This window comes from Equus caballus, chromosome 20 (assembly GCF_041296265.1).
Source record: "Equus caballus isolate H_3958 breed thoroughbred chromosome 20, TB-T2T, whole genome shotgun sequence".
Classification (NCBI taxonomy): domain Eukaryota; kingdom Metazoa; phylum Chordata; class Mammalia; order Perissodactyla; family Equidae; genus Equus; species Equus caballus.
In genome coordinates this window covers 34,469,196-34,481,673 of record NC_091703.1, presented here as the reverse complement: position 1 = coordinate 34,481,673, position 12,478 = coordinate 34,469,196, and the positions used below count along the sequence as shown (strand labels likewise).

Below are 12,478 nucleotides of genomic sequence, written 5' to 3'. Positions count from 1 at the left end.
CTTGTTCATGTGTGTCTATATGTATGTTATGTATGTGTGATATTTTGCCTCTGATGGTATGGCCAAAATTAAGAGCTCTGTTTAATTGGCTTAAAGGAAGCACTTAGATTATTTCTAAATGTAATAAAAACGAACCCAAATGTCTTTCAAGTTAATGTGAGATGAAATAATCTTTGGTAAATGAAACCTTATTTAAGATTGTTGGTTTGATTAAAATGGACATGTTCTCGAAGTTATCAACATTAGATGTGTTGCAGACATGCAGCCTTTATTCTACATTTATTGGTCAAATAAATTGATGTTATCTTTATTACAAAACTCCTTAACAAAAATAATAACTTAAAATGATAGCTGATTTTGTCTGGTTTCTCAAAGTCTTTATAGGCAATCTAAGTAATTATTGGAAACAGGTAAACTAAGTAGATGTGGAAAAGATAAGAGTGTTGGGTGAACTTTTTAACAATAATTGTGTGTTATGAAATGTGTATTTAAGATAACTTCCCAAATCTCTCTGGTAACTTAAAACGTTGAGGTTTTTCTGGATTAATTTAAATGATGAAAATTCACTGACTATCTAGATCATTTCCAAATAAGACAAAATATTAGACACTAATTATTAAATATAGGTTTACCTACTTTTGGCTTCTTATAACAAAGAAATTAAAAAGTGGTAAAGAAGCTTTGTGTTTTATTAAAAGATTTTACTATAAAGTAACATGTTTCTAGAAATTATAAAAGTGTTTATAAACTTGTCAAGCCACAGAAAGCTAATGTAAAAGAAACTTTATAATTGCTTACTTAGTTTTCACTTAAAAATTATTTTCTAAGGGTTAAAAATTCTAATGTATGATTAAAGCTACTAAAAATTAAGGAAAACATGTTGGTATTCAAGGATAGTAAGATATATGTTTTCAGTAAAGAAAATATAAAGAACAGAAATATTTTTGTTTGGTTGAGAGATAAATTTGTCCGAAAGTACTAAGAGGAGAAAAAGAAGGCATGGGACAAATTCTGAATGTAAAAAGAAAGTTATAAAAGGATTCTGAAGGAGGAACCCTGAGAAAAGAATTGTGCATGGTCAAGTTTGCTAAAATTAAAATGAATTGAATTAAGTAAATGAGATTTAATATCAAATTAAGCTAGTGAAAAACTAAAATTTGTTTTTTCCTCTCTCTTAAGAGGATAATTTTCTTAAACTTTTAGTCTGCTCTTGGTAAAGAGATTATGAAAGGTTTTTCCTTTGAGTGGTCTACTAGAAGGATAGGAATTTTGTGTTTTATCAAAATAAATTTTCTGTATTGTTTTTATCAGGTCTTTAACTGCAAGTGCTAAAGTTTTTCTTACAGCTATTTAATCTTCTGCATTTGCCTAAAAATCTTGAATTGTCACCATGGTTAAATGGATAAATGGATAACTAAGCATTGTTTCATAGGGACCTATGATATTGTGTGGGTAAATGTATTGATATAAGTATTTTAAAAATTATATAACATTCCTAAAATTCTGATCTGTCTTGGTTATCAGTCATAATTCTAATTATGATCTTAAATTGTTGTATATCACAGAAATAACCAAGTTTCCTTGTCAATTGTTATTTTTAAGTCTTTTATAATTTACACAGTTATTGTTTTACTCTGATGCTTTTGCAAATATGTTTCATCTTCAGAGAGATTCATAAGCAAGACTCTGACGCTTAGTGTAGAATACAGGTTTCTGATAAACTTTCAGATCATAAAACTGAAGTGGGTAAAAAATTACAAAGCTAATGAAGAAACTGATGACTTCACGAAACTGCTAACAAAAGATCAAGATCAAGAGTTGACTATATAGGACTGAATGAACTAATAAGGATAATTATAATGTTTATAAATTTTTTGAAATATTGTTCATATTTTTGGTTTTTTTTTCAGATTTAAGGAAATCTTTTTATCTTTTCTCTCAAGCTAACCATGACTTACAACAATTTGGTATATTATATTTTTGTAAGAAAAATTGAAATATTTTTAATTTTCTCCCCACCTGATTACTCCAGAATTTAAGAACTCTTAGTGAGTGAGTATTGTTGTTTTCATGGCAATATAGTTATTTGCATAAGTTCAATAAGAATCTGTTCTCCTTATAACAGGACACAATTGGAAACATTGATTTATATCAGCAAAGCTTTGACTGGAATGTCATATTTGAGAGAAACATGCATAGACTCTGATATGACCAGGTAGCTTTTGAGAAACAAAGATCAGACTTTATGGAATAAAGTGACTTGGAAATATTGGCCTGGTACCTTGTTTACAGGGTTCCCAGCAACCTTATCAAGTAAATAAAGAAGGTTAGTTATCTGGCAGGTGCAAGGAACCTCAATATTATGGGGAACTTCAAAAGAAGAGAACAATTCACTCAAACATATAGGTATTGCAGGCAAAGTCTGATGACAAAGTCCTTGGCTTGGCTTTCCTGGCCTCAAGAGGCCTTTAAAGTTCAATCTGAGATTCCTTATAAAAGGTTCTAGCAAAACAGATTTAAAAGAGCCTATATGATCAATTCTACTCTTGCTGTACTTGTGTAAATAATTGGGCCAAATTTATTGAAATTAGACTTATTTTAAAAACCAATCAGTCTTAGTTTGGCTATCTTTGGTAAAAATGAGATTAACTTTAGAGAGAAAAATTATGTTTCAGTGAAAACTATAATACACATTTGTGGACTTTGACTTCTAATACTCAAAGAATTAACAGACTATTCTGTTAATTGTGTTTGAGGTTTTTGTTTTCTATCTGTAAACTTGACTGGATCCTGAATTTTTCTAGTCTCCTAAAATATCTGGCTACAAATCTCCAAACTAATTTTTTCAATCTTTTATTTGAAATCATTGAGAATTGAGACCACCCTTCTTCCTGAAGCCCTGCAAACTGAAGCTGGATAGCTTGATAGAAACTTTGTAGAGATCACCAAGATAGCATGCCTGTTGCTGTGTAAGCCATTCAAAGGAATACCTGAATGCCCGATGACATCATCAGAGGCATTTCAAACTGCAAAAGATGCTTTGACCCTGACATCTAAAAATCTTCTTGACTAGCTGCCCCCTGGGCTCAGAAACTGGTCAATAATTTGCTCCAACCATTAACCTTATTTTTCTTTTTGTTTCCATAGAAATTCTTCTTATTAAATACCTGATTGCTTGCTCACACAATATAGGCCTAACTTTGGGAGCCCATCTACATCACTGCCTCCTGAAATGAATTTGACTGCACTGATCTATTATCGGTACTAAGAAATGTGTCCAGTGAGATGGAACAATCTACCACTCAGCTTCTGGACTATAAAACTTCTTAAAGTTTCAAAGGTGAGAGTGTAGAGGATCAGATTTGGCCACCCCAAAATGTGTCTCTTTCGTATAAGGATTATTTTTGGCTGGTTATTTTTTAAAAATGTCAGACATGGGAAGAGCTCTGAAAATCAAGTAGAAGTTAGCCTTTGTAAGAGACATTTGCATTTGTAAGGGAAATCTCCATTTCTAAAGGTGCCTCCCTCTCTGTACCAGGAAGAGGGGGGATGATCTTATCTCCAGAAACTCTTATCAATGCAGAAGTCAAGGATTTAAATCTGCATAACTTTACTCTTGTTTACTGGGATTTTCTGCTAATCTCCCATAACTGACTCCCCCCAACGCAATATTCTCCTTTGTCTTTAGCTGAAGATGATATTTAAGGTGACAGCTAGCAATTTTGGCTGAGTTACCCAGTTTTCCTGGGTTTTTTTCATGTATGCATGCTATTAAACTTGACTTTTCTCCTGTTATTCTGCCTAATGTCAATTTAATTTGTAGCCCAGCCAAAAGAATCTAGAATAGGTAGAGGAATTGTCTTCCTCCTACACCACCAAAATTGTTGTCAGAATGCTAAGCTAGGTGTGTAGACTGAGGTATGAGATTCACATTTTTCTAACTGAACAGCAATTTCATTAGGCAACTATCTTTGAAGATGATGTTGAGTAAGAAAATTGGCATTTTAGCCAATTCTTAACAAACTAAATTTGAAACTTCTAAAGAAAAACAAAGATAATTATTTTAAAGGCATTATTGTTATGGCATCCATGTCTTAAAATTATTTGATCTACCTACTATATGTTCTCAACTTTGTTGCAACTTATTGAAGGGAACACTATTATTAAAGGCAATTGCAAGAAAAACTTACAAATATGGTTGTATCTCCTTTCTCTGTCTCAAACTTTTAATCATTATTTTCCAAAAGAGAAATGTAGAGCGTTAAAGAAAAAGAATCAGATAGAAGTAGTATTGATTTTTACAAAATCCAGAGATAATACTTATTTAATTTTGTTTTTCTTTTTTTTTCAAGATTGCCCCTGAGCTGACATCTGTTGCTAATTTTTTTTTATCCTTCTTCTCCCCAAAGCCCCCTAGTCCTTAGTTGTGTATTTTAGTTGTATGTCCTTATAGTTCTGCTATTTGGAATGCCACCTCAGCATGGCTTAATGAGCAGTGCTAGGTCCATGCCCAGGATCAGAACTGGCAAAACTGTGGGCTGCCAAAGTGGAGTACAAAAACTCAACCAGTCAGCCATAGGGCCAGCTACTAATTTTGGTTTTAACATGCTTCTAGAGGTATAGGTTAATCCCCTCTTCTTGAGTGTGGGATGCACTTAAGGACTCACTGCTAACTGACAGAATAAGGCTGATGGAATGGTGTGTGACTCTGGGTCTAGGACATAAAACACATTGCAGTGTCCATCTTGGTTTCTCTCTCTCTCTCTCTCTCAGATCACTTGCTTTGGGGGAAGACAACTACCTAGTCGTTAGCCAACTTATGGAAAAGTCCACATGGCTAGGAACTGAGGCCTCATGGGACTATCCAAGAAGGAAATGAAGGGTCTTCCAACAGCCATATGAGTGAGCCATGTTTCCTCAGAATCCTCCAACCCCAGTCAAGCCATCAGATGATGCAGCCTTGGCTGACAACTTGACTGCAACCTTGAGAGAGGCCCTGAGCCAGAAGTGCTCAGGTAAACCTCTCCTGGATTCTTGACCTTGGGAAACTCTGGGAGATAATACACATTTGTTGTTTTGAGCTTGTAAGTTTTAGATAATCTGTTATGCTGTGGTATAGAACTAATAAAATGTCCAAAGAGAGAGTGGGTTATTGCTCTTTAACTTTTGTTTGCTCTAAATTACTTCCAGTAGTCCCCCTTATGCATGGTTTTGCTTGCTGCCATTTCAGTTACCTGTAGTCAACTGTGCTCTGAAAATATTAAATGGAAAACTCCAGAAATAAACAATAAGTTTTAAATTTTGTGCCATTCTAAGTAGTGTGATGATATCTTGTGTCATCTTGCTCCGTCCCACCTGGGATGTGAATCATCTCTTTGTCCAGCATGTCCACACTGTATATGTTACCTGCCCATTAGTAACTTAGTAGTCGTTTTGATTATCAGATCAACTGTCCCAGTATCCAGTGCTTGTCTTCAAGTAACCCTTATTTTACTTAACAATCGCTCCAAAGTGCAAGAGCATGTATAAGAAAAAACACAGTATATATAGGGTTTGGTACTACCTGAGGTTTCAGGCATCCAATGGGGGTCTTGCAGTGTATCCCTACAGACAAGGTGGACTACTGTATAAGATATTAAATATGTCCTTTGGTTTTAAGTTTTAAGAGAATTTCCATGGCTAACAGACAGGATGCATTTTATTATCATTCACAACAATCTATTTATTTGACTTTCAATTTCCAATCATGACCCAACTAAACACAAAGAAAGAACCAGGTCACGCTGGCAGGTTCTGTGATGGTCCACAGCAGCCACCTCCTGGTTATTCACCTTCCCCCAGTTAGTCTGTCAAACACTAATGTTGGTGCTGCTGGGAATGGGTTCTCTAGAGGTAAATAAGGTCTCAAATCAGTTGACCTTAAGACAGGGGGATTCTCCTGGGTGGGACTGTCCTAAGCAGATGAGCCCTTAAAAGGACTGGGTTCTTCCTGAGCAAAGAGATTCACAGTGTGAGAGGGATTCAATGCGAGGGACTTTCTCCATTGTGGGCTTTGAAAACGGAGGCCACATGGCAAAGAATGCTGGTGACCGCTAGGTGTTGGGAGCAGCCCTCCCCAGGCTCCTCAAGGAAACAGGGACCTCAGTCCTACAACTACAAGAAACTGGATTCGGGGCTGGCCCCGTGGCTGAGTGGTTAAGTTCGCACACTCCACAGCAGGTGGCCCAGTATTTCGCTGGTTCGAATCCTGGGCGCGGACATGGCACTGCTCATCAAACCACACTGAGGCAGCATCCCACATACCACAACTAGAAGGACCCACAACGAAGAATATACAACTATGTACCGGAGGGGCTTTGGGGAGAAAAAGGAAAAAAATCTTAAAAAAAAAAAAAAGAAAGAAACTGGATTCTACTAACAACCTCTGTGTAAGCTTAAACGAGGCTCCTGAGCTCAAGGTGAGAACCCAGCTTTGCGAAACCCTGAACAGAGAACCCATCCACACTATGCCTGGATTTCTGACTAAGGAATTGTAAGCAAACAAATGCATGTTGTTTTGAGCCACTAAGTCGTGGTGATTTGTTATGCAGTAACAGAAAACTAATACACAGGCTCACTGTGTATTAAGCACATAGCATTTTTTCCACATGAATGAATTTATGAACTGATATGCACACTAGTTGCTTAAAATAAAATCTTTCCTAACTTTTTTCTATTTTTCATTTTATGATTTTTACACAATGAAATTAAATTTTAATGCAATCATACTTCATTCATTCATTCAACAGCTTATTTAATGCCTATGTACCAGGAATGGCTTTAGATGCCGGACACACAACTTTGACCTAAACAGCCCAAAGCCCCTGTGCTCATGTGTGTTGCATTCTAGAGGCTTCCCAAGAGTGAGACGGAGCCATTGGAGTGTTTTAGTGAAGAAATGACACCTCCTGACTCACATTAGCAGGATCACTGACTCCTGCGGGGAGGATAGTTCATGGGTGGCAGGTGAGAGGGTGGCGCTGGTGCCACAATTCAGGAGTGAGAGGGTGGAGGAGACTAAGGGGAGAAGAGGGCCTGAGGGGCGAGAGGACAGAGAGAAGGGCTGGAGGAGCAGGGGTGAGGAGAAGAAGCAGAGGGAAAGAATTCTATAGCAGTGGAGTCCTCAGATTTAAACATATTGTTTCAAGGAACTTAAAATATATCTACAAGCCTGGCAGGGTATTCTTTGCATTTGGTTTGTAATTCATGCTGTGGGGCTGCCTAAAAACTAATTGCCTCCTTATATTAATCAGTTTGAAAAACAATAATGTCTCCAAAAAATATGCACACTTGCTTAGATGTGAATTACTTATAAAAATACGCAATAGATGAGCACTTGTGAAGGGCATTTTGACTGCAATGACAACTTGCAACTTTAATTTGATTAACACACAGTAACAAACTGTGCTTCTGTGAGTGACTCTGTAGTGAAGACATGTCAGGGACTCACAGGGACAAACGAGGGAATGAAGATCATTTTGAAATACAACAACCTGGAGTCACAGATATACTGACTGGAAAGTAACACTTAAGAGCTTTATGAGTCTGACTGCAGCGCTGTTTAGACACTTTGATATACGAAGGGGCCTAAATCACTTCTTTCACAGATTAGATTCCTGATATTCAGGGGTTTCAAGATCGTGTTACCCACTGTAGTTAATGAACAAAAAGGAAACCGGTCTCTATGAGAACCTCTGTCTGGTGTTTTCAGGCACATTCTCTCCAGGTTTACAGAGAAAACCCCTGTCCCTCCATCTCTATTCCCACGGCGAGCTCACTCTCTGGCGTCAAGTTCCCTGGGGGTGAGTTTTCTTCTAGAAGAGTCCAGGGGAGAGGTCAGGGGTGAGAGGCAGGGAATCCAGTTCAAGGAGTGGGATTCCAGTAAGAGGAGGAGAAGGGGCTGAGCCCAGCCTGGGGGTCTCTTCCTGGTTTCCTCAGACAGCCCCCGGGCCAGGACTCAGGGAGACGGTGTGACAAAGAGCTCTCGGTGCAGGAGGAGAGGGGTCAGGGCAAAGTCCCAGGTCCCTGGCCGAGGGTCTGAGGCCTGAGGGCAGTGTCTGGGGCGAGGAAGCTCAGCGTCGCGGAGCCCTGGTCTCCCTGAGTTTCACTTCTGCTTCTCACAACCTGCGACAGGTCCTTTCGCCTGGAGACTCAAGACGCGGCCCCAGTTCTCACTCCCATTGGGTGTGCGGTTTCTAGAGAAGCCAATCAGCGTCTCTGCGGTTCCTGGTCAAAAAGCCTCCACGGACCCGTCAGGATTCAGATTCTCCCCAGACCCCGAGGATGAGAGTTATAGCGCCCCGAACCCTCATGGTGCTGCTCTCGGGGGCCCTGGCCCTGACCAAAACCTGGGCGGGTGAGTGCGGGGGCGGGAGGAAACGGCCTTTGCGGAAGTAGGAGCGAGGGGACCGCGCGGCGGGGGCGCAGGACTCCTGGGGAAGGCGCTTTACCGCGGACCCAGATCCAGACAGCCTCCCCCCCACCTCGGTCCCGCCGCGTCCTGACCCTCGCCCCCCGTCCCCCAGGGCCGCTCGCCCCCTCCTGTCCCATCCCAAGTCTCCACCCTTCCCCTTCTGCCGCCCCTTTTCCGTCTCCCGAGCCCTCCCCCCTTCCGCCTCCCGGCCCCATCACCCTGGGACCCGGGGACCCGCGCCGGGAGGAGGGTCGGCCGGGTCTCAGCCCCTCCCCGCCCCCAGGCTCCCACTCCATGAGGTATTTCAGCACCGCCGTGTCCCGGCCCGGCCGCGGGGAGTCCTGGTACCTCGAAGTCGGCTACGTGGACGACACGCAGTTCGTGCGGTTCGACAGCGACGCCGCGAGTCCGAGGATGGAGCCGCGGGCGCCGTGGATGGAGCAGGAGGGGCCGGAGTATTGGGAAGAAGAGACGCAGCGCGCTGCGGGCCTCGCACACTCTTTCCGGGGGAACCTGAACAATCTGCGCGGCTACTACAACCAGAGCGAGGCCGGTGAGCGACGCGGGCCAAGTTCCAGGTCACGGCCCCCCATCCCCACGGACGGGCCGGGGTCTCCCCGAGTCTCCGGGTCCGAGATTCACCCTGAGGCTGCGGGACCCGCCCGACCCCCAACCCGGGAAGAGCCGGCGGGGACTTTCTGCGGTTTCATTTTCAGTTTAGGGTTACTCGCTCAGGTGGAGTTTGGGCGGGACGGGGCCAAATGGGCGGGGCTGACCTCAGGGGTTGGGTTAGGGTCTCACACTCTCCAGCTGATGTACGGCTGCGACGTGGGGCCACACGGGCGCCTTCTCAGCGCATCCTTTCAGTACGCCTACGACGGCGCCGATTACCTCGCCCTGAACGAGGACCTGCGCTCCTGGACCGCGGCGGACACGGCGGCTCAGATCTCCAAACGAAAGAAGGAGGTGGCGGGTAATGCGAAGTACTGGAGGAACTACCTGGAGGGCACCTGCGTGAAGTGGCTCAGCAGATACCTGGAGAACGGGAAGGAGACGCTACAGCGCGCAGGTGCGAGGGGCTAGGGGGCCTCTGGATTTCCCTTCGGGCTGGGGGCCTCCTACAAGGAGAGGAGGAAAATGCGATCGATGCCTGAGCACACTCATCCAGTGGGTTACGAGGCTGAGTCAGCTTAGGTTTTCAGATCGGGTATCGGACAGTGACTTGCCCAGAGGGCCTGCCTTTCTCTTAGTGACAATTAAGGGACGCAGTCTCTCCAGGGATGGAGGGGGAAACCATCCCTGAAATAACTGATGAGCAGTTCCCTTTGACTCTGGCGGTGACTCTGGAACCATGGGACTCTCACTCTCAGGCTTTATTTTGTAATGTGTTTGAGGTCTGATTCCAGCTTTTCTGAGTCACTTGGCCTCCACCCAAGTGACATCGCTATTCCCCCTTTCGGAGACCTGTCTGCTACTGTGGGCTGTCTCATTTTGATTCTAGAAATTTCCAATGAATAGATTATCCCAGAAGCCTGTGCCCAGGCTGGTGTCTGGGTTTTGTGCTCCTTTCCCCCACTCCACTTGTCCTGTCCGTTCTCAGGATGCTCACATGAGTGCTGCTTCAGTGGCCCGAGGAAGATGTAAATTTCTTGAATTTTCTGACCCTTCTCCTCAGACCCCCCAAAGACACACGTGACCCACCACCCCATCTCTGACAGTGAGGTCACCCTGAGGTGCTGGGCTCTGGCCTTCTACCCTGCGGAGATCACCCTGACTTGGCAGCATATCGGGGAGGACCTGACCCAGGACATGGAGCTTGTGGAGACCAGGCCTTCTGGGGACGGGACCTTCCAGAAGTGGGCGGCTGTGGTGGTGCCTTCTGGAGAGGAGCAGAGATACACGTGCCATGTGCAGCACGAGGGGCTGCCTGAGCCCATTATCCTGAGATGGGGTAAGGAGGGAGGCGTGGGCTCAGAGCCTCTTCTCAGGAAAATCAGGAGCCCTTCTGGAGACCTTCAGCAGGGTCAGGGCTGAGGCCTTGGGGTCAGGGCCCTCACTTTCCCTTCCCTTCCCAGAGCCATCTCATGAATCCATCATCCACATTTTGGGCATCGTTGCTGGCCTGGTTCTCCTGCTGGTCACTGGAGCTGTGGTAGCTGTGATCTGGAGGAAGAAGCACTCAGGTGGGGAAAGCGTGTGGTCTGAGTTTTCTTGTCCCACAGTGACTTTCAAGTCCAGGTGGAAGTTTGTCCTGCCTCGTTAATGGGAAGTCCCATCCATAGGCACATGTGCTTTCCTAGTCTCAGGCCCTGTTTGCTAACACTTACTCTTTATTAATGTGCATGTAATAACGAAGGACAAACATCACCATGATGAGTCTGGTGATGGGGATCTGATTCCCAGCAGTCACAGGACAGAGGGGAAGGTCCCTGCTGAGGACAGACCTCCTGGAGGGTGGTTGGTCCAGTCCCCACACATGTACTTTCCTCATATTTCCTGATCCTGGCCTGGGTCTGATTACAGTTTTGGAAACTTCCCTGGGGTCCAGGACTAGGGGGTTCCTTTAGGACCTCACGGCCCTGCCTCCTCCCTGGCTTCTCACAGAATATTTTCTTCCCACAGATGGAAAAGGAGGGAGCTACGCTCAGGCTGCAAGTAAGTACAGAGGGGGAGTGATCTCTAAGACTCTTCTGATAGTGTAGACAGGAGCCCATGGGGGAGCTCACCCACCCCGTAGTTACTCCTTTAGTCTCATCTCCTGTGGGCTCTGACCCCATCCTGTTTTGTTCTGCCCTAGGCTGCAACAGTGCCCAGGGCTCTGATGTGTGTCTCATAGCAGCTGAGACTCTGGAGGCCTGAAGTGGGGAGAAGTTGGGGCAGAGGGTACAGGACTGGGTTATGGGGATTTTTTGCTTGGGAAATTTTGAGCATGCAGTGGGCTATTCAGAATCTCACCAGTTACAGCAAGTGACTTAAATTTGTTCATGATTATTTTCTTCTATAGCATGAGACAGCTGCCTTGTCGAGGTCTGAGTGATGCAAGATTTGTTCCTGTCCCAATCGCCCCATTGTGACTTCAGGAATCTCTGATTTCTCTTTCGGCCAAGGGTACCTGAATGTGTCTGTGTTCCTGTTAGCATAATGTGAGGAGGTGGGGAGACTGGTTTCCCCCACGACCCCCTCCCCACACTGACCTGTGTTTTTTCTCTGATTGATTTTCCTGTTCCAGCAGAGCTGGGTCTGGGCCAGTTCCATCCTTGTCTTAACTTCTTGTTGCCCTGAGCTGCAACTTCTTAATTCCTTATTGAAAATAAGAATCTAGATGTAAATTTGTTTTTTTCTAATTCTTGCCGGGAGGGATTGATGGTTTGATTAAAGGAGAAGATTCCTAAAATTTGAGAGAAGAAATAAAAGGAAGCACTGAGACCCTTCCAGACACTGATGATTCATTCACCTGATATTGGTTGTGTGCCAGATGTGTGACAAAATATTTTTGCATCTGGGGAACATCATTGAAGTGAAAACAGACAGAAGTTGCTGGCCTTGTGGAGCATACGTTGTAGTGGGAAGGATCAGACTATGAACTATAAGCATAGTAAATAAGAACAGTGTTTACGTTAGAAGGTGGTAAGTGCTATGGAAAAAATGCAGTGGGGAAGGCAATGCAGCCCCACAGTGTCCACTTACTTCATGGACCCAGGTAACCACCTCAAGGAGCACACCAGGTTATACACTCATCAGTTCCAATCTCCTTCCAAACCTGAAAGGGAGTTCTTGTGATGGACATCAGCATGTCCTACTTTAAAGCACCCATCACATTCCCATAGTGTTTTCCACTGGACCGAGCCCCATATGGGCATTCCTTTAGTGGAACAGGTTTCTGCTGCCCTGTGCCTGACCATTTGGCCTAGCTGTTGACCACTGCCCATGAGTTGGTAGAAACCAAAACATAGGGGCTTTTATCATTCTTCAATTCTTCCATCACTGCTAGAAAAACTGTATTCAACTAGGCTCAGCAAGGTGATC

General features: G+C 43.9%; 1 protein-coding gene across 1 annotated transcript; it reads left to right on the top strand.

Annotated features, from left to right (window-relative positions):
* Positions 1 to 8,322: 8,322 nt before the first annotated feature.
* EQMHCC1 (MHC class I heavy chain) lies at positions 8,323 to 11,886 on the top strand. Its single transcript, NM_001082507.2, has 7 exons — positions 8,323 to 8,395; positions 8,736 to 9,005; positions 9,246 to 9,521; positions 10,128 to 10,403; positions 10,528 to 10,635; positions 11,075 to 11,107; positions 11,457 to 11,886. Exons 1-7 carry the CDS (start codon positions 8,323 to 8,325, stop codon positions 11,459 to 11,461), a joined length of 1,041 nt encoding a protein of 346 aa, NP_001075976.1. The 3' UTR covers positions 11,462 to 11,886.
* The last annotated feature ends 592 nt before the right edge of the window (positions 11,887 to 12,478 follow it).